We start from the raw sequence: 24,365 nt of genomic DNA, 5'->3' as shown, positions 1-24,365 counted from the left end.
CACTTATAATAAAAAAATTCATTGTTTATCTGAAATTCAAATGTAACTGGGTCTCCTGTATTTTTATTTAGATCTGGCATCCCTACTAAGCAGTTTAGTCATATTTAGGCACAGGAGCAAGGTGGCCAAACCTGGATTATTGAGAATGTTCTTGCATCAATGAGGTGGGGGTTGGAAGGGGCACGCTTTACTCAAGGGAAGGAGACATGAGAGTCCGATGAGAATGTCAACTCTCATGGCTGTCATAGGAATGAAAGGGAGAGATGATTGAGAGATATGGACACTGGAGTTGGGGAGAAGGAGGAACCAGTTTGGCTGAGGGTCCTGGCTTGCAGGACTGGGAGAGTGGAGCTGCTGGGAACTGAGAATGGGAAGACAAGGGAAGGAGCGGTTTGGGCAGGTGGAGATGGAGAGGAAGGTCAATGTAGGAGAACCGAAGGGTTTTAGAACTGATTGGCTACCTGTGGGAATTAAGGGGTGGGCTTCAAAGAGACCCCCCCCCCCAAGACCTAGAGCTTTGGACATGAATTGAGAGAATCCTGGAGCCACTGTAGAGATAGGGAAGAGGAATTGATTTTAGGAGAAAGAGTTCATTTGGAGTCAGACTGAAGTTGAAGGTGGACTCAGGGTCAGGAGGAAAATAGACATTGGCTCCTGGATAAGAGTTACCTTCTACTTTCCTTCTGTTTTCTGAGCACTTTAAAACTGCCTTGGCTTCCACTCCTCATCTTCAACTGAAGTTTATTCTCAGGGAATTAACCTTAGTTATTCATTTCTGCAGAAATAATCTTTAACTTAGCATTGCCTTGGACATTGGAACTTGCATAAGGGAGGAAGATAAGCTAATTTATTTGAATACCAAGCTTAACACCCACCCCAAGGCTTGGGGACTGGGATGATGAAGCCCATTTGGGGAAGGAATGTACATGTTCCCTGATGTTTGATTACTCCTGGCTTCTTCGCTTCTGCTCCCTCAGCCCCAGCTTCAGCCCAGCCCACATACCTTGCTTGTGAGCCTCTGTCTTCCTCTGCCATGAACACTGAGCAAGAGAAGCAGGGCTCAGACGGAATGGAGATGAACAAGGACTCTGGGTGAATCTCGTTTGGTGATCATTGCCCCTTACCTCCTTTGCTGTGCCAGAAGGGAAATCCCTGTTGCTGGTGCAGTCACAGCAGGAGCAGCGAATGGGCCTGGTAGAGTCACAGGTTTCCCACCCATGGGCTCTTCCGAGGGGTCGGCCATGTCTTCCTGGTGTGCACACACTAGTGTCTGGCAGGGAGTGGCCATGGCAGGCGTACAGCCTTGCAGGTGACTCCTCAAAAGAGCCTCAGCATTGCTGGGGAGCAGAGTCAATCCTTAGCAAGAGGCTGGGGGTGAGAAGGTGAGCCTGAGATGCTCAGCAGCCTCCCACCCTGTGCACTCCCGGGCTCCATGCACAGTCCTTGGGAAGATGCTGTATTCGTTTCCTAAAGCTGTCAGAGATCACTTCAAAATGGGTGGCTTGAAATTTATTCTCTCACAGTTCTGGGAACCAGGCATCCAAAATCAAGGTGACAAAGGGCTGTGTTCCCTCTGAAGGCTCCAGGGAAGAACCCTTCCTGGCCTTTTCTAGCTCTGGGTTTGCCGGCAATCCTTGGCATTGGTTGACTTGGAGGGGCAGCACGCTGATCTCTGCCTCCGTCTTCATGTGGCCTCACGTGTTCCTGTGCCATCTCCTGTCTCTCAACCCAAAAGTCATTGGGTTGAAGGTCATCCAGGATGACCTTATCTCGAGATCCTTAACTCAGTTACATCCACAAAGACCCTTATTTCAAGTAAAGTCACATTCTGAAGTCCTGGGTGGGCATGTCATTCAACCCACTACAGATGGCAGGGAGGGCAATTTCAGGAAGGACAGCATAGACACTTGCAAAGATTAAAACAAAACACAACAAGCCCCCCCCCCCAAAAAAAAAGGTAAAACCAAAATGCAATGGCCAAGAAAGAAAAATCTGAGGCTCAGATGTGACAAGTCCACATACCCTGCCCCCACCATGCAACTTTAGTGAAACCTAGTACCTAGAGAACATTATCTTAGGCAACAGGGTGGAGGGATACAAAGGAAACAGTTGACCAGTTGGAGAAACAGACCCTGAGACAACCAGATAACACCTAGGAATTATCTGGGCCAGTGCATGGTAGTTAACAGGGCACAGGCAGATAAAACTCAAGGAACTGCCATCTGAACATTGTAAGTTGGTGGCCTCCTGAGAGGGGATCCACGGAGAAGGTTTGCTTTAGGCTGAATTTCAAAGGAGCGCAGCATTTGGATGGGAAGAGAGAATGAGGGGAACAGCAGGCACATGCTTCCCACTGAGCTGAAATAGTTATGCGAGCAGATACTGGGTTCTGGGTCATAAGACAATTAAGGGGAGAGACTCACCAATAGTCTCTGAAGTCAGATGATATTTGAATGGGAGAATGTACTCTAGGTGGTAAAGAACTGCTACCTTACTTGGTGTTTAAACAGGTTCCAGCCTGGATTTTATTTTTATCTATATGATTTTTATCTATATTTCAGAAGAAAAATTTTTATCTATATTTCAGAAGAAAAATTTTTTTCTATATGATTTTTATCATATAGATAAAAATCTATATGATTTTTATCTATATTTCAGAAGAAAAATTTCAATAAATTTTTTCAGAAAAAAATTCAGAAGCTGTTCTTAATGGTAGAACCCAAAGGAAAAGCCAGGAGAAGTGCATGGCTCAGGACTGGCATTTTTAGGGATTTCAGGGTGGGTTGATAATAAAATCTCATTTTAAAAAATCAAATACTTTATTATTTACTGTGAGGGGGTTGAACTGTGTCCTCCCAAAAAATATATCCAAATCCCAACTCCTAGCTCTGTGATGGTGACTTTATCTGGAAATAGGGCCTTTGAAGATGTGCTTGGTTAAAATGAGGGCAAACTGGATTACGGTGGGCCTTATACGAAAGGGGAGATTTGGACAGACACACAGACAAAAGGGGAGAGTGCCATGTGAAGACAGAGGCAGAGATTAGGGTGATGCAGCTATAAGCCATAGAACGTCAAGGCCGGCCGGCAAAGAAGCTAGACGAGGCCAGGGAGGATTCTCCTCTGCTGGACTCAGAGGGAGCACGGTTCTGCTGACTCCTTAATTTCAGATTTCTAGCTTCTAGAACAGTGAGATAGTAAATCCCTGTTGTTCTAAGCCACACACTTTGAGGTTCTTTGTTACAGCAGTCCCAGGAAACTAAGACATTCACCGAAACAATTTTCACGTGAGTGTGATGGAGCAGGTCCAATGTGCTTGTTGCAGATTGGGAAACTGAGGCCCAGTGTTGCCAAGTGGCTTGACTGCCGTCCCACTCAGTGGTGTGCATGGTCGTCCGGTAAGGTGGAGCCATGAATCCGAAGTAAGAAGAGCAGTGGAGAGAGACCGGAGAAGGAAAGGAAGAATCTATCCCTAGACACCAACCAGAAAGGGCTGTACCAGGAATGGCCCCAGCTCCACCCGTCCTGAACGTCTTGTTTCCCTGGAGCTCCATCCTCCTTCTTGACCTTTCATCTGCTGGATGAAGTGGGGGTAGTTCCGTGTACAGCCTTCGGCCATGTCCAGGCCTGAGCCGGCCTCTCCCGTGCTTCGTGTTGGGGAAGACAGGCTGTCACCAGGGTGCTCCTTCTGCCTTCAAGTCCTCTACATTCCTCCAAGTCCTCTAGAATCTGTCCTCTCCTCTCCTAATCCCTGAACAAAACGAAAGCCCTCACGAGGCAGTCTGCTCTTCTGCCTTTTCCTCTCTCTTTCTCATCCTTGAATCCCTCCCTTCTCCGGGCTCTTGAGACATGGGACACACTGAATCATCTTCTATCTCCGTCCCACCCCCAAGGGATACAGAGGACTGACTCCCCAGGAAGCCACCACTTCCCCAGGAAGACACACTTTCTCACCTCTCTCTCTTTGCTCAGCTCCTTGTGTATTTCCTTTCTTGACTCCATCAATCACAACTGAATTTATATCATTATTGGTGTTTTTTTCTTTATTATTTTTCTTCCTCACTAGACTGAAAGTTTCTCAAAGGCAGGGATCATGACATCTTGTTCTCAGTTATAGCTTCACCCCTGCCATGGTGTCAGCCAAATGATCAGTGTCTGATGAATGTTTGTTGAATGAATAAATGGATGGGCCTAGGACCCATGTCTCAATGTCCATCCTAAAATCTTCCTCTTCCAAGAATCCCTGTCTGATTTTTCCAATTGTATGTGAAGGCCTGACCTCCAAGTGCTTAAAATGTAATTAAGCAGCAAATAAATAGAAGAAATGGCACAAGCATTCTGTGGGGGCATTTGCCCCCTTCCAGAGTGGGATTTGGGAAGAGTGTTCGGATATTTCGGGGATTAAGAAGTGAGTGGAGGGTGAGGCAATGGGAGTATAGCATTCCCTTGAAGAAGTTTGCCAGGAATAAAGAAGAGAAAGGAGCAATATATAAATAAAAAGACCAAGAAGGCAAATGCTTTTTTTCTTTTCAGTTCTGGGAATCATATATATTTGAAGGCAGAGGAAAGAAGACAGTGAAGAGGTGGAAGTGTTGAATGTTGGAGAGATTTCCAGTACTATTACGTTCCAGTGAATGCTATCCCCCATTTCTTGCTTAAAAAGAAACCCTATGAAGATTCTGAAGTAATTGAAAACTTTTGCTACAATTCTCTTTTTTTTTGGAACATCACTTTGCCATATTTCCTTTTAGGGAAATTATCTAATGACCATATTTCTTCTGAGAAGCAGTTTATCTGTTTTTGATTTCTTTATCAAAGACACTTTTGTCTTTTGATAACCAACTATCAATGGCAAAGCACTTGTCAACAGACTCTTTTTTTTTTTTCATTTTTATTGAGATTGTTCAGATACCATACAATTATCCAAAGATCCAAAGTGTACAATCACTTGCCCCTGGGTACCCTCATACAGCTGTGCATCCATCACACTTAATTTTTGTTCAATTTTTAGAAACTTTTCATTACTCCAGACAAGAAATAAAGTGAAAGATGAAAAAAGAAAAAAAGAACAGGAAACTCTAATCCTCCCCTATCCCTAACCAGTCCCCCTCAATTGTTGACTTGTAGTATTGATATAGTACATTTGTTACTGTTTATGAAAAAATGTTGAAATACTACTAACTGTAGTATATAGTTTGCAATAGGTATATAGTTCTTCCCTATATGCCCCTCTATTGTTAACTTCTAATTGTATTGTCATACATTTGTTCTGGTTCATGGAAGTGATTTCTAGTATTTGTACAGTTAATCATGGACATTGCCCACCATAGGATTCAGTTTTATACATTCCCATCTTTTGGCCTCCAACTTTCCTTCTGGTAACATATATGACTCCGAGCTTCCCCTTTCCTCCTCATTCACACACAATTCGGCACTGTTAGCTATTCTCACATCTTGCTACCGACACCCCTGTTCATTTCCAAACATTTAAGTTCATCCTAATTGAACATTCTGCTCATACTAAGCAACCACTCCCCATTCTTAAGCCTCGTCCTATATCTTGGTACCTTATATTTCATGTCTATGAGTTTACATATTATAATTAGTTCCTATCAGTGAGACCCTGCAATAATTGTCCTAATGTGTCTGGCTTATTTCACTCAGTATATTGCCCTCGAGGTTTTGTCATCAACCCATTTTTTTTTTTTTAATATGGTTTTGTTCACTCACCATACATTCCATCCCAAGTAAATAATCGATGGTTTTCTGCATGGTCATACATTTATGTGTTCACTACCTTCACCACTATCTATATAAGAGCATCTACATTTCTTCCACAAGGCAGGAGGGAGAGTCAAAGAAGGTAGAGAGGCAAAAGGAAGAGGAAACAAAAAAAAAATGACAGCTAGGAAGCAGCAAAAGGAAAAATAACCTTAAATCAAAGTAGAATAAAGAATCAGACAATACCACCAATGTCAAGTGTCTAACATGCCTCCCCTATCCCCCCCTCTTATCTGCATTCACCTTGGTATATCACCTTTGTTACATTAAAGGAAGCATAATACAATGATTCTATTAGTTACAGTCTCTAGTTTATGCTGATTGCATCCCTCCCCCAATGCCTCCCCATTTTTACCACCTTGCAAGGTTGACATTTGCTTGTTCTCCCTCGTAAAACAACATACTTGTACATTTTATCACATTTGTTGGATACTCTAGATTTCACCAAGTTACACAGTCCCAGTCTTTATCTTTCCTCCTTTCTTGTGGTGTCTCACATGCTCCCCACCTTCCTCTCTCAACCGTATTCATAGTTACCTTTGTTCAGTGTACTTACATTGTTGTGCTACCATCTCCCAAAATTGTGTTCCAAACCACGCACTCCTGTCTTCTATCACCCTGTAGTGCTCCCTTTAGTATTTCCTGTAGGGCAGGTGTCTTGTTCACAAAGTCTCTCATTGTCTGTTTGTCAGAAAATATTTTGAGCTCTCCCTCATATCTGAAGGACAGCTTTGCTGGATATAGGATTCTTGGTTGGTGGTTTTTCTCTTTCAGTATCTTAAATACATCACACCACTTCCTTCTTGCCTCCATGGTTTCTGCTGAGAGATCGGCACATAGTCTTATTAAACTTCCTTTGTATGTAATGGATTGCTTTTCTCTTGCTGCTTTCAGGATTCTCTCTTTGTCTTTGACATTTGATAATCTGATTATTAAGTGTCTTGGCGTAGGCCTCTTCATATCTCTTCTGTTTGGAGTACGCTGCGCTTCCTGGATCTGTAATTTTATGTCTTTCATAAGAGATGGGAAATTTTCATTAATTATTTCCTCTATTATTGCTTCTGCCCCCTTTCCCTTCTCTTCTCCTTCTGGGACACCAATGATACGTACATTATTGTACTTTGTTTCATCCTTGAGATTCCGAAGACGTTGCTCATATTTTTTCATTCTTTTCTCCATCTGCTCCTTTGCATGTAGGCTTTCAGGTATTTTGTTCTCCAGTTCCTGAGTGTTTTCTTCTGCCTCTTGAGATCTGCTGTTGTATGTTTCCATTGTGTCTTTCATCTCTTGTGTTGTGCCTTTCATTTCCATAGATTCTACTAGTTGTTTTTTTGAACTTTTGATTTCTACCGTATACATGTCCAGTGCTTCCTTTACAGCCTCTATCTCTTTTGCAATATCTTCTCTAAACTTTTTGAATTGATTTAGCATTAGTTTAAATTCCTGTATCTCAGTTGAAGTGTACGTTTGTTCCTTTGACTGGGCCATAACTTTGTTTTTCTTAGTGTAGGTTGTAATTTTCTGTTGTCTAGGCATGGTTTCCTTGGTCATCCAAATCAGGTTTTCCGAGACCAGAACAGGCTCAGGTCCCAGAGGGAAGAAATATTCAGTATCTGGTTTCCCTGAGGGTGTGTCTTAGAAAACTGCTCCACCCTGTGATGCCTCAGGTCACTGTGCTTTTCTGACCAGCAGGTGATGCCTGTTAGCCTATAATTCTTGACTGGTGTGAGGAGGTATGGCCGTGTTCCCCCAGGCTCTGGGGTCTGGTTCTGAATGGAAAGGGCCCCACCCCTTTCCTCCTAGAGAAGACAGACCCCCTAGGGGGAGGTCATTAGCATTTCAATGGTCTCGCTCTCTGCTTGTGCTGTCTCCACCCTTCCCAGAGTCACAGCCCTGGAAACTGAATATGACTGGGGCTTTCTCCACTGAGCCAAAAAAGAAACAGATAGTCCCCTTCAGACCCAGTCCAAGGCGACCCTCCGGCTCTCCCAGGTCAGTCGTCACCCAAAGCCTCTGTCTGTTTTTTGGGGCTGCGTAGCTGTAGTGAGCAGTTCACACTCACTACTTAAAACCCCAGTTGGAGCTCAGCTGAGCTATATTCGCTTGCTGGGAGAGAGCTTCTCTCTGGCACCATGCGGCTCTGCAGCTCGGGCTATGGGGGAGGGGGTCTCACGACTTGGATCCGCAGGTTTTACTTACAGATTTTATGCTGTGTTCTCGGGCATTCCTCCCAATTCAGGTTGGTGTATGATGAGTGGATGGTCTCGTTTGTCCCCCCGTAGTTATTCTGGATTATTTACTAGTTGTTTCTGGTTTTTTGTAGTTGTTCCAGGGGGACTACTTAGCTTCCATTCCTCTCTATGCTGCCATCTTGCCCCCCAGACTCTTTTTTTAAAGATAATATTTAAAGACTTTTTATTATGGAAAATATCAAATATACACAAAGAGAGAATAATATAATGAACCCCCACATACTAAGGACCTAATTTCAAAAAGTATCAACACTTTGATGATGCAGTGACATCTATATCCTCATTTTTTTCCTGAAATATATTAAAGCAAATCACAAATATTTCACATGAATACTTTAGTACGAACAGACTCTTTAATTAATATCTAATGAGAGTAATTCAAAGATACTAGGAGTATAAAGATATCTACTTTTTAATCTACCAGAAACACAAAAATTCCTACAACATTGAACTTTTTCTCATGAAAAAGTGGTAAGAGAAAAATATTTGAAACACTCAGGAGATATCAAGTTTTGTGTAATCGATTTACTTTGTTTGGAGAAAGGAGGTAGGTGTCATTTTGATTTACTAATGATTTCATATTTTTGTCTCTCCTCCCCGTGGTGTAAAATCAGTTTAACCTGGTGTGTGATGATTCCTGGAAGGTTGATCTGTTTCAATCATGTGTGAACGTGGGCTTCTTCCTCGGCTCTCTGGGAGTTGGTTACATTGCAGACAGGTACGTAAAGGCCAAATCAACTCAACATATCATTGCCAGGAGAAGAACGGATGTCAGCGGGCAATCGTGGAAGACTACAACTTGTTAGGATCTGTTGTAGAAGTTGGTGGAAGTAAGATGTGATAGGGTGCTTCAGACTGCCGTGGTGGATAAAGGCGGAGAGATTTGAGGTGAATTTCAGAGGTCGAAACTACATGTAGATTGAATGGTTGGGGGCGGTGGGGCAAGAGAAGGGGGACAGAGCCAATGGGTGGCTTTGAGCAAATGGGTGGGGATGGGGCCACTTTCTGGGACGGGAAAGAGTGGGTTAGGAAGAGATTTTTGTTACAGCATTTTGTAGGGAAAGGAACTGGGGAGGAATTGAGGGTTCTATTTTAGATGTGTGAAGTTTGGAAATGTAAGAATAAGTAGCCTGTGAGGCATCAAAGAAAGGACTTCAAGCAGGCAGTTGGATATATGAGTTGAGCTCAGAAGAGAGGCTTGGGCTGAAGATAGACATTTGGGATTCGTCATCAGCAGTTTGTATTTAAAGCTAGCTTAAAAGTTGGTAAGGGAGGAGTTGCTGGCAAAAGAGATTTAAAAGAAACGGCAGAGAACTAGAAGGCAACTGCCCCCCTAGGAGAGTGTGATTCTACAGAAAACAAGAGAGGAGAGCGGATGAGAAGAAGGAGTGGCCACATGTGTTAATGATGCCACGAAGCCACAAAGGGGTCATTAGATGTGGGGATGTGGAGGCCGTCAGTAACCCACAGCAAGAACAGTGTCAGGGGAAGAGAAGACAAAGCAGAGGTGGGAAAGTGGCGTTTGCATGAGTTGGCTGTGAAGGAGAGCAGAGAAATGGGGAGGTAGCTGGTGAGTCCTGGAGCAGGAGGGGGTGTGCTGAGGAGAGGGTCCAGGCGGTGAAGGCAGCCAGGGAATGCAGAAGCAGGCAAGGACCAAAGGGGGCATGGCGGGTGTGGGTAGGCAAAGTGCAGTGGATGGAGTGGCTGTTGATAGCACATGCTCATTGTTTGTCACGTAGGAAAGACAGAAGAGATGAACGCTGATGTGGTTAGATCTGCACATGCTGAGCGGAAAAGCCAGTGGACTTCTAGCAAAAAGTTTCTATCGTTGAAATACAGTATGAGGAAGTTTGTTGTCTGAGGGTGCGAAGGCGTGTGGAGTGGCACTGAGAAAAGGCAGGAGGGATTTTAAAAATTCTATATTGTTTATATTTATTAATATTGTATTAATATTACTTTATTAATATTTATTAATTCATAAAATACATGAGCAGAATACTAATGTTACATTTATAGTATAAGTATATCTCTATATATCAAAAATAAATATTCCAATGAGTGCCAACACAGTGTACATGAAAATTGCATCCGTGTCTTAGTTCCTTAACTCTGTCTTTAGAGACTGTGTAAAAAATTTGTGTATGAAAGATGTAACTGGAATGAAAATTAGAAAAAGAGATAATCAGGGAACCGTGGTGCAAATGAGCAAGAGCTAATTCTCAAAGCCATGTTACAGCCTATCAATTGCTCTTTGACAATGTGATCATACAGAAGATTAAGCTCAAAGTTCTGTCCTGCCGCTAGGAAGTCAATGCTCCCAACCATCTATATTATTGTGGAGAAGAACCATAAGAATAGAGATGGGAAAAGAAGTGGAGGAGACTCTGTCACAAATTGAATGCAATTCTAGTGAAAAACCCGCATTTCAATCTTGTGTGTTTCCCCGGGCAGGAGGTTTGAGGAGAGAAGACATGAACTAGACAAATGAAGTAGACATTTGGAGAAGGTGGATATTAGAGAATAGCGTTGGGCCTGCTGGGCAGAGCTGAGAGTCATCTTGAATTTGAGATCAAGAGCAAAAGTGAATTCGCTGTGATTGAACTTGAGATTCTGTTCCTGTGCTCTTGCCCTATTCTTAGAGAATGCAGTGTAAGATTTAAAAGATTGAGTCAATAAAACATGATACTGGTATGCAGCATTAGCAAATTTTGTCCACAAAAAAAGGAAAGGAAAAAGCAATTCTCCATAGTTAATGTATTAGAATTGAGTATTTTTGTAGCAGCATTTTGAAGAAAGTGTCTATGACCATTTATAAGCCTAAATGACAAAAGAAAAAAGCGCTGCTTTTTGGTGCACCTATGAATATGGCCATTTGTTAAAGACAAAGATAATGCGAAGCGACAAGTGTGAGAACTGGGTGATCCACTGTGGATAGCCACTGTTCCTTTTGGCTGAGACGTGATGTTGTTGACAGTGATTTTAATTCCTTTTTAGAGTGATTTAATCAGACCCTGCAGTGGCTTGAGGAGGTCAGGGTCATGAGTTGGCAGAGATTTCCTGGCACGCTCCAGGTTCCTGTTGTACTTTGCTAAAGCTGATGAAATGCAACATACCAGAAATGGGTTGACTTTTACAATGGGGATTTATTAACTTATAAGTTTACAGTTTTGAGGCCATGAAAAAAATGTCTCAAATCAAGGCATCAACAGGACGATACCTTCTTCCTGAAGAAAGGCTGCTGGTGATCCTGGACTCCTCTGTCACATGCAAGGCACATGGTGGCACCTGCTGGTCTCTCCCTTCTCCTCTGGGTTTTGTTGTTTCCAGCTCCTGGTTTCAGTGGCTTCCTCTCTGTGGTTTCCCTCTGTTCTCTGTGTGTCCCCTTTCAGGTTCTCTGGCTTTTCTCTCTCAGCTTCTCTGTGTGTTTCTCTGAATTTCATCCTCTTTTAAAGGACTCCAGTAAGAGGATTAAAACCCACCTGGGGCACGCCTCAACTGAAATAACCTAATCAAGAGGTCCCAACTGCAATAGGTCTACACTCACAAGAACAAATTAATTTTGAGAACATGATCTGCTCTGGGGTCCACACAGCTTCAGACCATCACAGGTCCCTTAGGAAAGCATTGCTGTGGGGTCCCCGACTGGGCTGTTAGATGTTCCACTTTGCAGCCTGACCCTGACCCTTCGAAATGTCCATCTCTCACATCCTTGTCTCCTTGTTTCTGAAGGTTTGGCCGGAAATTGTGTCTCTTGATGACGACCCTCATCTGCGCGGTCTCAGGAGTGCTCATGGCGTTTGCCCCAAGCTACGGCTCCATGCTTTCCTTCCGCCTGCTTCAGGGGCTGGTCAGCAAGGGCAGCTGGACGTCCGGCTACATCTTGAGTAACTATTGACCGCTCTCAGGTTTCCGTGCATTTACATGGTCACCCGGGGTCCGACAGCGGGGTCGCACGGGGTGGAGTCAAACATGCTTTTTCGTTGTTGGAATGTTTGAGGAATCTAGAGAAATTGTGCTGACACTGGTTCTGCGGTGTTGTTTGCGAGACTGGGCAGGGGATGGTGTAGGTGCATGACTTCCATTTCTCTCTTTTTTATATCTGCAAGATGCTTAAATAGACCCATTTAATAAGCACTTACATAGATGAATGTTTCCAAATCAACTGGTGCATTTGGGGGATGAAAAGATCACATGTCAGTGAGTTCACAGCAATGAGGAACAGGTCTGGGAAGAGGAGATGGATGGCGGTGTGGTGGGGGGTGGGGAGATGGGGGGATGGGGGGACAGTATTTTACATTTTTAAATGTGAAAGAACCAGCATGTCTTTAAAAGAAATGCAGCAAACCTGACTGGTTCAAACAACACCCAAGAGTTAAGATAGAAGAAATAAGAGGAAATAAGAGAGAGGATAAAAAGCACAATTTTAAAAATTGAGGTGTCACCCTGCATGAGGAGTTCTACAAATTAACTTTTTTTGCCCCCTAATTTTCCATGAAGAATAGGAATAGAAAATTAAGAATGCACTCCTGGAGGAAAGCAATAGAAAGAGTCCCCTGTTCTTTCCTCAGCTTATGGATAAGCCAAACTTTTGCTCATTTGTGTAGAAAAGAAAAGAAACTGTTAGCTTCTCACCATCTCTGAAAACTATGCCCTATGGCTTGGCATTCTGAGAACTAGCTTGCTATGATAAAATGGCCCAAATTACATCCCTACCTTGAGAAACCATGAACCCATTGCTTAAGTGTAGTTAGTTCCATTAGTGTGTATCCACAATGCAATTTTATTCAGCCATAAAAAAATAAAATTCTGAGATCTGCTGCAGCATAGAAGAACCTCGAAAACATGAGAGCAAGGGACTTAAGGACAAATACTGTCTGATATCACTTATAAAAAATGACAAGAAATAGCAAATGTGCAGAGATAGAACACAGATTGGAGGTTAAGAGAGGACAGAAGGAGGGGGGAAGGAAGTGTTTGTTTGGGGAAAGAAAAAAGAGTGAATTTTATGTCATGTGAATTATATCTCAATAAAGATGTTAAAAAATGAAAGAAAGAAAAAAATACTTATCAAGAGCCTATGACATACTGTCTGCTGAATATGCACAGGTTAAGAGCACTAACTCTGGGTCAAATCCATGCTCCCTGCCAGCACTTATCTGCTGTGTGATGTTGGGCAAGTTACATGATCTCTCTGTGCCTCCATTTCCTCAAAATGGGAATCACAGTGGTGCCTTCCTCGTGGGGTTCCTGGGAGGAGTAAACAAATTGCGCTGGGTATAGTCTTAAAGCAATGTCTGCCATATAAGAATCTCTCTGTAAATGTCACTGCTCCTGCAATGTCAGGGACTGGATTAGGTGCTGGGGACACCAAGAGAGATGAGGCATCGTGTACCTTCAAGGAAACAGAAGGCCAGGGAGGTGGGGGGGACACCAACACGGGTACTCAGATGTCACATAATGAGAGCTCAGATGGCCTGCTCCGCTTGCTTGCAGGACACCCCCTCCCCTGGCTCCCCTCTTGCCTCTCCAGCTGCTCCTTCTCAGTCTCCTTCGTTGGCCCCTCCTCTTCTCCCCACCCCTTAGTGATGCAGGACCCCAGACATCGTCCTCCAGCCCCAAACCTCTTCCACCTGCAGCCTCCACCACGCGGGGGAGTAGAGGACCCCCCTGACGTGGCAGCCAACACCCACTCCCCCTTGTTTCATTCTTTTCTTACCCTCCTCTCCCTTCCATCTCCAATTCCTCAGTGATCCCTGTTGGCTTTACTTTCAAAATACCCCCAGAATCCTACCCACTTCGCCACCTCTGCTGCTTCCACCCAGTCCAGGACCCCTTGTTGCTTCACCGCCATGTCGTCTCCCTGCTGCACCTACAGCCAATTCTCAACTCGGCAGCAAGGGGAGCCTTTTGAACACCAGCTGCTGGGTGTCGTGCCTCTGCTGACAGTGGCTCTCCATTGCACAAGCCCACGCCCTCATGACATCCTCTGATGCCCACGCTTCCTGCACTGTCCCTCCCACTCAACCCCTCTGACCCCACAGTTCTCCTTAGAGCTCCTCTGACACACTTCAGGGTTCTGTCCTGCTCTCCCCTCGGCTGCAGCCGCTCCTCTGACTAGCTACCTGGAGATCCCCCTTGCCTATAAGATTCTATTCTCATTTCACCTACTTAGAAAATTGCAACCCCTCCACCCTCTGCTCTCTCCACCGTCCTTATCCCATTTTAGATCTCTCTCCCATAGCACACATCACATTTTCCCCCATTTTTTAATTGTGAACTTTAACATATATACATAACAGTGATAACTCTCAATGTATGATTCCACAAGTACTTGGAGAGCAAATCTCAAAGACTGTCGTGGGTCACAGTTCCACAACTTCAACCATTTCCATCATTGTAAAATATACATACAGAAAAGCATCATCTCTCAATGTACAGCTCAGCAAGCAGTCATATAGGTGATAGCAAAAATCGTTGTGGGTTACAATTCTACAGGCTCAGTCCCTTCCCCGTTATGCAATTCAAAGTATATACAGAAAGGTGAAGGCCTTCAAGACACAATTCAACAAGCAGCTATAGGGCAAATCCCAAAGGATGCTGTAGGCTACAGTTCCACTTGTCATTTACACCCAGTACATAATTTTCTTATTTTTTATATTTATTGCTTCCCTTTCTCATGCAAACATAAAGTAGGTCTTGAGGGCAGAGCATCCCAAACACCTAGAACTGGGCTTCCTGAAATATTTGTTAAATTCATGTACGCTCCTGGGTTTCTGGAAATATTTCAGATCGGTCTGGAGCTTACAGGAAGGAAGGCTTTGTTTTGGAGAGGCAGCAAGCTTGAGTCCTGAAGTTTGAATAGAGGAAATATAGATGACAAATGCAGGGGTGAAAAAGGGGTATTTGGAGAAGAACCCGAGACCCAAATAGCACGTGTCTCTTGGGGGCCTTGGGCAGCTGGTGTTAGTGGAGCACGTGGAAGAAGGGGAGACTCGAACTCGGTTGCGGTTTGGGGGGAAAGCGGCATGGAGGGCTCGCTGGGAGCAGCCTGGGGTGCAGGCAGGGCAGGGCCGGGACGTGGGGGGCGCCATGGAGAGGATGGGAGGGCTCTTCCTTGGGAATTCTGCCTCTGACAGCAGCACCGGGACTGCATTACCTCCTCCTCCCCCTGGGGAGCCCCAGTGATGACCTTATCTTCTGTTGCAGTCACAGAATTTGTGGGCTCGGGCTACAGAAGGACAGTGGCGATTCTCTACCAGATGGCCTTCACGGTGGGGCTCGTGCTGCTGTCTGGGGTGGCCTATGCCATCCCCCACTGGCGGTGGCTGCAGCTGGCCGTGTCCCTGCCCACCTTGCTCTGCCTGCTTTATTACTGGTGAGTGTGCCTTCTCCTCCTGGGTGGAGGACGGAAGGCTTTTCTCTGCCTGCAAGGGCTCTGTACAACCCTCCCCTTGACTTCTGTCCTCTTAGGGGACAAAGCTCCGTGAGGTTCAGTGACCGTGTATTGATTTCTGCCACCACCCAGGGCATGTTCCAAAGAGCCCTGATGTCTGCACATATAAGGCACAGAACTGTCCCCATGCACAGGGTTTACCCGCCTTAGGGCCTGAGTATTTTTCTAATGTCACAGGTGTGGCCCTCGTGGTGAGGGGAGCTTATCCTCAGACAGAGCCTCTTGTGTTGGCTTCCCCCCAGATAAAGGCGTGCAGTACTCAAAGTCAGACAGAAATCTAGAGAAAGAGCAGGGGCTGTTTCTCCATCTGGAGAACACAAAGCTGGGCTGATGGCCAAAGAGATTTGGCCCTCTGTAGGTCAGCCTTGCTCAGAGATGGAGGAAGTGGATCTCTGTGGGTGGCTCAGCGGTTTCCGGAGGTCTTAGAGATTATCTACCTAATGTGTCTAATACATAGAAGTGATTCAATAAATGGAAGTTTTATCAAGATGACTGTGACCGACTGCTTTCCCCAAAACCTCCAGAGGGATACTGGCATTAAGTTGGATATTATCACCCCATTGTTGGCTTCTTTCTTTATTTTTATTAGGGAAGTTTTAAGTTTATAGAAAAGTCATGCATAAAGTACAGAATCCCATAGGCTACCTTATTATATTAGTGTGGTACAGTTGCTGCAATTGATAAAAGAAAATTTTTATAATTGTACTACTTTGTGTGTATGTGAATTTCTCTTTTTTTTAATTAGAGAAGTTGGGGGTTTACAGAACAATCATGTATAAAATACAAGATCCCCATATACCTCCCTATTTTGAGTACTGTGCATGGGTGTGGAACATTGGTTACAACTGATGATAGCATGTTTGTGTAATTGTACTATTAACTGCAGCCCATGGTTTCATTTAGGGTTCACTGTTTGTGTAGTGTAGTTCCATGGATATTTTTTTACACTTTCTATTCTATTACCTTATATATGACCTAACATGTCCCTTTAACCACATTCAGATGTGTATTTCAGTGCTGCTAATTCCGTTCACAGTGCTGTGCCAACATCCCCGTCCTTCCTGTCTCTCTCCCTCTCTCACGCCTTCTCTCCTCCTCATCCTCGTCTTCAGTTTTACCATGATATTAGAATCATGAGCAAATCTCTGAAATGGCTCTCACGCTGCCTCACTCCACGGTAGGCACTTGCTCTTTGTTGAACGAACGAACGAATGAATGAATGGATGAAAGGGCTGCTAAATGTAATGTGTTCTGGGAAACGTGCACACGAGCTGTCATGAGACAAAACAAATCCCTGCGAGGTGTTGCTCTTAATTGACTGCACTTCCCAAGATCCGAAGGGATAAGCTACTGGGTGGGTGACTTTTTTCTGCAGTAGAGGGGAGAGGGAGTGGCAGAGAGGGCTGTGGAGAGAACCACTTTGTCCATGGACCTTTCGTTACAATTTGGCTGAGGGTAAACCTTGAAGTGGACTTAATCTCTCTAAACATAAGCTGACCTGTCGGTATTATATATTCCTGTCCAGGGACCTTAAACAAAAAGTTTGGGAAGAGCCTGCTTTGAAATAAGGGGCTCTTCAGTGGGCGAAGAGCCCCTGGCTATGTCTCGTTGGTCTGGGCAGGGAGAGAGCTAGAGATTCTCCACCTTCAAGTGGTAACATCCTCATTCCCTTTGAAATGAACAGCATGGTGTATGTTTGATTTTAAAGGGAAGTGAATGTGTTTTATTTCTTTTTGAAATATCTTGAGAAATGTTCAATAGGACTTGAATAAACTGGAGACATCCTCCTGTAAAGCAGTTATGGGAATTATGTGGAGCATATACCATATATGAAGAGCTGTCAGCTTGCAGGAGAGAAAGCATCCCTGGCTCCGGGAAAGCACGTGGTCCCCTTTCAGCTGTTGGTCTGAGCAGGTGGCAGAAAGAGGAGGCTGCCCTTCTTTTTCCTGGCCCAGGGAGCTCCTGGGGGCCAGCCCACGATGAACCCAGATCCATATGCTCAAGGAATTATTGTCCCAATAATTGTTGCACTGAGCGACAGCCTCCCTCTGCTTAGGGCTTAAAGTCAGGATGCCACGCGCTGATTTCCTGTGCCCGCAGGTGTGTGCCGGAGTCTCCCCGATGGCTGTTATCGCAAAAGAAAAACACTCAAGCAGTAAAGATCATGGACTACATCTCCCAAAAGAATGGGAAATTGCCTCCTGCCAATTTAAAGGTGATAAAGTGAGGGAGGAGTTTCTCACGGGGGTGGGGCAGTAACTGCATTTTGGGGGGGTTAGGGTTTGGAACATGTCTTCTGGGGCTGCTATAGTGGGGTTAGCGTGTCAGGGGACTGGAGCTTGGCTGTGGTCAATGGCTGACCTCAGTTGGCCTCTCTGAGCCGTCACTCTGGTCACTGCTGCTGATGCCCTGACTCTCCCCTAGATGCTCTCTCTTGAAGAGGATGTCACCGAAAAGTTGAGCCCTTCCTTCGTGGACCTGTTCCGCACACCACGTCTGAGAAGGAACACCTTGATCTTAATGTACTTATGGTAAGTGGTGTTACGACACGTTTCCAAAGAACGAATCGCCATGCTTGCCTGAACATTGGGGAACATTTTCAAAACCTTGGCAAGAGTCAGGTGGAAGAAGGGAAGACTGGAAAGGAATTTTGGAGTGTTCAAAGAGTGTCTTCTGAAGTCATCCTTATTTTTTTCCCTTGAGGATTGAATAATGGGGAAAGTCTTCTTTGTAGTTAAAAGGATTTGTTAGATGTGAGATGTCAGCAGTAAGATGAGTGAAATATGATCAAGCTCCCCTCAAATTCCATGCAGCCTTTCTTAGGGGAATAAGCAAGTGTTGATTTAATGTCAGAAGTTGGATGACATTTTCAGTGGCACCCAGAGCTTTTGAGGATGAGGCCTCCTTTCTTGCATCTAAAACTTTTATAGATCCTACCTGTGCCGGTTTGCGTGTATTGTGTCCCCCAAATGCCATTATCTTTGTAGTCTTCTGTGGGGCAGAAGTTTTGGTGTTGGTTAGATTTGCTTGGAGTGTGCCCCACCCAGCTGTGGGAGATGATTCCGATGAGATGTTCCCATGGAGGCATGGCCCCACCCATTTGGGGTGGGCCTTGATCGGTGGAGCTACATAAATGAGCTGACTCGGGGGGGAGGAAGAGAGTGCAGCTGGGAGTGATGTTTTGAAGAGAAGCAAGCTTGCTAGAAAGGAAAGTCCTGGGAGAAAGTCATTTTGAGGCCGGAGCTTTGGAGCAGATGCCAGCTGCCTTCCTAGCTAGCAGAGGTTTTCCGGACGCCATTGGCCATCCTCCGGTGAAAGTACCCGATTGCTGATGTGTTACCTTGGACGCTTTGTGGCCTTAAGACTGTAATTGTGTAGTGAAATAAACCCCTGTTTTATAAAAGCCTATCCATCTCTGGTGTTTTGCATTCTGCAGCATTAGCAAACTAAAACAGATTTTGGTACCGGAGAAGTGGGGTGCTTTTGCTGCTGTGTTTGCAAATACCAAACATGTTGGAACGGCTTTTTAAGTGGATAAGGGGAAGATTCTGGAAGAATTGTGAGGAGCTTGATAGAAAAGGCCAAAACTGCTTTAAAGAGACTGTTTGTGGAAATATGGACTCTAAAGATACTTCTGATGAGGCCCTGAGCAGAAATGATGAATGTGTTGTTGTAAACTGGAAGAAAGGTGATCCTTGTTTTAAAGTGGCAGAGAATTTGGCAAAATTGAGTCCTGGTGTCAGATGGAAGGAAGAATTTAAAAGTGACAACCTGGAATACTTAGCTGAGGAGATCTCCAGACTACGTGTGGAGGACGTATCCTGGCTTCTTCTTGCAGCTTATAGTAAAATGTGAGCAGAGAGAGATAAACTTAGAACTGAACTCTTGGGTTCAAAGAAACCAGAAGTTGATGGCTTGGAAAATTACGGGCTTCCAGTGGGTAGAATCCCAGAAGCTACAGCCCAAGGTGAGGACAAGCCAAGATTGGATAAGGAGTTAAGCAGAAAGGATTTGTGGAAACTCCTATTGTCTGATGGCTTTGACCCCTGCATGCTTCATGCAAAGCCAACAGAATTTTTGCGAGATCTTTATAGACGGAGCCATTGCCGTCTGGACTGGAGGAGACAGACAAGGAAAAAATTAAAGGAAAAATCTCTTCAAAGACAGAGCCATGGAGGTTGAGGTCTGGAGTCAGGAGGTCTCGGGCTGGGAGAGTGGAGCAGCCCACATGCATGGAAAGGGTGAGTTTGTCCTGGAGGTCGAGGGCGGGCTTTCTGCCTCGATGCTCTGGAAGAGTTTTGCCACCTCAGGTCCCAAAGAGGGTGGAGCACATTTCCAGGGAATTGGGGAGAGCCTGGCTGCCACCACACTGTTCTGAAGGGGTTGAGTGTGTGCCCCGGAGATGGAAGGGAATCCGGGAGCTACCCCGAGGTTTGAGGAGGGTGGAGCCGAGAAGGTGGTCTCCCCAATGTGTGGATATGTTGGAGCACTCACCCAAGAATTTGGAGAGGAAACAGCTGCCAAAAAGGCCCTTGGGAAGGGTTAGGCTCCCGCTCTCTCAAGCCCCAAGGATGCAACATTGTTCTGTAAATGACTCTCAGACTTTGAAATCTAATGGAGTTTGTCCTGCAGGTTTTAGGAACTGTTTTGCTCCTGTTAACCCTGTTTTCCTTACTGTTTCTCCTTATGGCAATGGAAATGTTTATCCTATGAATGTCTCTCCTTTGTATATTGGGAGCACATAACTTGTTCTAAGTTCACAGATCCACAGCTAAAGAAAGATTGTGCCTTGGGAGTGACCACGCCTAAATTGATTTTGATGGGATCTTGTACTTAACTTTTGTTACTGAAATAATTTAAGTTTTGTGATATTGTGATGAAATGAATGTATTTTGTATTTGGAAAGATGATGTCATTTTGGGGTCCAGGGGGTGGAATGTGCCAGTTTGAATGTATTGTGTCCCCCAAATGCCATTATCTTTGTAGTCTTGTGTGGGGCAGAAGTTTTGGTGCTGGTTAGATTTGCCTGGAATGTGCCCCACCCGGCTGTGGGAGATGGTTCTGATGCGATGTTCCCATAGAGGTGTGGCCCCACCCATTCGGGTGGGCCTTGATCAGTGGAGCCATATAAATGAGCTGACTCAGAGAGAGGGAACACAGTGCAGCTGTGAGTGATGTTTTGAAGAGGAGCAAGCTTGCTGGAGAGGAAAGTCCTGGGAGAAAGCCATTTTGAGGCCGGAGCTTTGGAGCAGACGCCAGCTGCCTTCCTAGCTAGCAGAGGTTTTCCGGACGCCATTGGCCATCCTCCGGTAAGGGTACCCGATTGCTGAGGTGTTACCTTGGACGCTTTGTGGCCTTAAGACTGTAATTGTGTAGTGAAATAAACCCCTGTTTTATAAAAGCCTATCCATCTCTGGTGTTTCGCATTCTGCAGCATTAGCAAACTAAAACACTACCTGAGAATATCTGTGCTTTCATTATCCATTGATTGCAAAATTCATCTACATGCACCTTGCAAAAATTCCCCAACCCTCAGGGATCTGCCTCAGTGACAAGGAACCCCTCCTCCCTGGGGTCATCATGACAAGAAATCCCATGTCCCATTAGTCCCTCAGAAGGCATTCGGTCAACTCATCAACATAAGGACTTTCTCCTAAATGTAAAGATGATTTTAGAAGTCCTCTCCTAAGACCCTGGGACTGAGCAACTGGGCTTTGGGCCTTCTCCCTTTCAACAGGAGCAGCTCTGCTTGCTGGTTTTACTTGTTTCCAGCATAAGGTTTTACCAGAACCAAGAGTTTGAACTTATGGAATAGTGCCCAGCACATAGTAGATACTCACCAAATATTTGTTGAAGGTTGAATGAATAACCACCATTGTGGTGCAGAATCCATCCCAAGCTCTTTAGCACATAGGCCTCACTGTGACCTCTTCTTGCCTTGCCACTTACCAACCTTGTACCCTGCTCCCCTCTCTGAGCCCCGTTCCCCAGCCTGCATAATTGCACAGCTGCGCACAATACCTCCCCCTCACCTGGGGTACCTGGGGGTTTCTATTGATACTTGATGTTCTACTCCATGATATCACTTCCGTGTAGGAGTCCTGGACCACAGTGGATACAAAGAACTACTGCCTGATTTCCCTCCCCAAACACACTCCTTCCCCAAGGTGGCATCCTTGACATCTTCATACTCTTACACACCACCGCCCAATCCGTCAGCAAATTCTGCCAGCTCTATACTGAAAATACATTCAGAATCTGCCATTTCTCCTCCAGCCCACTTTCCCTTCCCTTGTTCAAGTGTTGCAATCTCTTGCCTGTGTTTCTGCAGGAGCCTCCTAGCTGGTGTGTCTGCTTCCACCCCTGTTCCGCTTGCAACGCAGGTAACAGCACATCCCTATTCAAGCCCTCCAATGGCTTCCCAATCCACCGAAAAGAAAACCAAATTCCCTTCCATTGCCTACAAGGCCTTCCATCTTCTTGCTCCTGCCTAACTTGCGAGGTGTGCCGCCACTTTCATCAGAAAGTTTCTTAATCTCCCTGGGACTCAGTTTCCTCATCAGCAAATGGGGGAAATGATAGTACCCATCTCTTAGACATTCTGGGAGAATTAATGGGATAATATGGATAAAGGGCTTAGAACAGCATTAGACATAGATGCAGGAAAACCATCACACCATTATTTTCACTATCATTTTAAATATGTACATGCAATTCATAGGTTCTGCCGAAAGATGGCAGTCCTGCACATTTGTTAACTTTTTTTTTTAATAGGAAAATCAAAGATTTAAATTCCTGTCTCTGACATCAATTTCTTTATTACCAATTAGTGACCTGCTCCCATTTAATTTTCTAAATGGTATGATGGATTTACCCTGGGCTCAGGTTTATCAAAGCCCAGTAAATTGCAAGCAAGTGCCTTCCTGCTTGACTTTGTGACCTTTTTGTCTATTCAGGAATAAGTTGGGACTAGAAACAAAAGCAAATCCCAAAGCTTCTCTGGGCGAAGCTTTACAAAACAAGTGAATGCACTAATTAGGGACGTCAGTTGCAATCTCAGTTTTGCGCAAGCTGGGAGAAGAGTAATTTCTTGTCAACTAAAATCTCTTTTCACAATGTAAACATCAATATAACTGTAAAATATTTCCAGCCTCCAAAATAATATAGTTTTCCCCAAAGTGACACTTAGGACTCTCCAGATTTTGACTTGGGTGATTTAGCCAGTCCCCACCCATCTGTGAGCCGTGTCTTGTTAATGCTGTCAAACTTTCCTCATAGATGGAAGGCTCGTGCAGAGGGATATGGGGTGTACAAGAGTAAGAGAATTCTAGCCATTAAAGACAGTACAGTATGGTGGAGAAAGCACCACCATGGAGCTGGAGAGACTTGGCCAGTCTCTGCTCCGTTGTGCTCTGGATATGTGATGGCGATGATGATGACGATGATAAAAGCTCATCTTTGCTGAAGGCTTACTGTGTTCCAGGAAGTAGGCCAAGCACTTTGTATCCATTATCATTGATTATTCATGACAAACCGATGTAGTAGATACTCTTATTCTCCCCATTTGCAGATGGGGAAATCGAGGCACAGAGCAGTCACACTGCTAATAAAGCAGTGGGGGAGCAAGCAATCTATCTCCTGAACCTGCTCACTCTCCTCGCACACTGCCCTCCTTCCTCCTTGGAACATCTAATGTGGTAATGCATGCTCAGGGTTCGGTGCAGTATCTGACACATAAGGATGGAGTGAATTGCAGAGATCATCATTTGCAGTCTCTAGGAAACCTGGATACATACTGTAGGTCAGACTCTCATGTAAATTGTGAAAGGAGTTTCTCATCAAGGGCCCTCACGGACACCCTTCCTGAGCTTTATTCCTTCTCATGTTGCTCTATGACGCTCGGAACCAGTTGACACGTGTTTCTCTCTGGTTGGTAGAGTCCTTCCCTCCCCACCAGAGCTCTCCTTTGACCGGACTTCCTTTCTTTGCTCAGGTTCACGAGCTCAGTGCTTTATCAAGGTCTCATCATGCACGTGGGGGCCACAGGGGAGAACCTCTACTTGGATTTCCTTTACTCCGCTCTGGTTGAATTCCCCGCGTCCTTCCTCATCCTCCTGACCATCGACCGCATCGGCCGCCTCTACCCATTGGCGGTGGCCAACATGGTGGCGGGGGCAGCATGCTTCTTCATGATTTTTATCTCCCACGGTGAGTTGTCCATTTGCATCCTCTTCCAGGTCATTGAATTCTGGGAATAACGTGCTAACTCTTTGGAACAAGAACAAAGACCAAGCATTGCCTTAGTCTACCAGTATTTTTTTTTTTTTTTATTTAAATTCAAGCGTAACATACACACAGTCACCAAATCATAACTGTGCAATGTGATGGAGTTTTACATATATATATACACACACACGCTGCCATGTAGATAAGGATATCAAACATTTCTAACATTCAGAAAGCTCCCTCATTCTCTTTCATGGTCAATTTCCACCATCTCTTGCCAAGAAAACTACTACTCTTGTATCTGCCAGATAAATTTTTTTTCATTTTTATTGAGATATATTCACATGCCATGCAGCCATACAAAGCGTACAATTCAGTTGTTCACAGTACCATTATACAGTTGTGCATTCATCACCAAAATTAATTTCTGACATTTTCATTACCACACACACAAAAATAAGAATAAAAATTAAAGTGAAAAAAGAACAATTAGGGTAAAAAAGAACACTGAGTGCCTTTTTTTTTCTCCCCCCCATTTTTCTACTCATCCATCCATAAACTAGACAAAGTGGAGTGTGGTCCTTATGGCTTTCCCAGTCCCATTGTCACCCCTCATAAGCTACATTTTTATACAATCGTCTTCAAGATTCACG

General features: G+C 44.7%; 1 protein-coding gene across 1 annotated transcript in view; it reads left to right on the top strand.

The window, feature by feature from the left end:
* SLC22A1 (solute carrier family 22 member 1) overlaps positions 1 to 24,365 on the top strand; it is a 45,851-nt gene that overhangs the window by 2,527 nt on the left and 18,959 nt on the right. Inside the window, exons 2-7 of the mRNA XM_037817648.1 lie at positions 8,648 to 8,751; positions 11,763 to 11,917; positions 15,240 to 15,408; positions 17,587 to 17,701; positions 17,911 to 18,017; positions 23,480 to 23,694. Of these exons, the coding sequence (XP_037673576.1) occupies positions 8,648 to 8,751; positions 11,763 to 11,917; positions 15,240 to 15,408; positions 17,587 to 17,701; positions 17,911 to 18,017; positions 23,480 to 23,694 (865 nt within the window). The remainder of the gene's footprint in view (positions 1 to 8,647; positions 8,752 to 11,762; positions 11,918 to 15,239; positions 15,409 to 17,586; positions 17,702 to 17,910; positions 18,018 to 23,479; positions 23,695 to 24,365) is intronic.

Source organism: Choloepus didactylus, chromosome 24 (genome assembly GCF_015220235.1).
Source record: "Choloepus didactylus isolate mChoDid1 chromosome 24, mChoDid1.pri, whole genome shotgun sequence".
In the NCBI taxonomy this organism is placed as follows: Eukaryota; Metazoa; Chordata; class Mammalia; order Pilosa; family Megalonychidae; genus Choloepus; species Choloepus didactylus.
The sequence above is the reverse complement of the archived record's forward strand: the minus strand, read 5'-3'. Positions and strand labels throughout refer to the sequence as shown.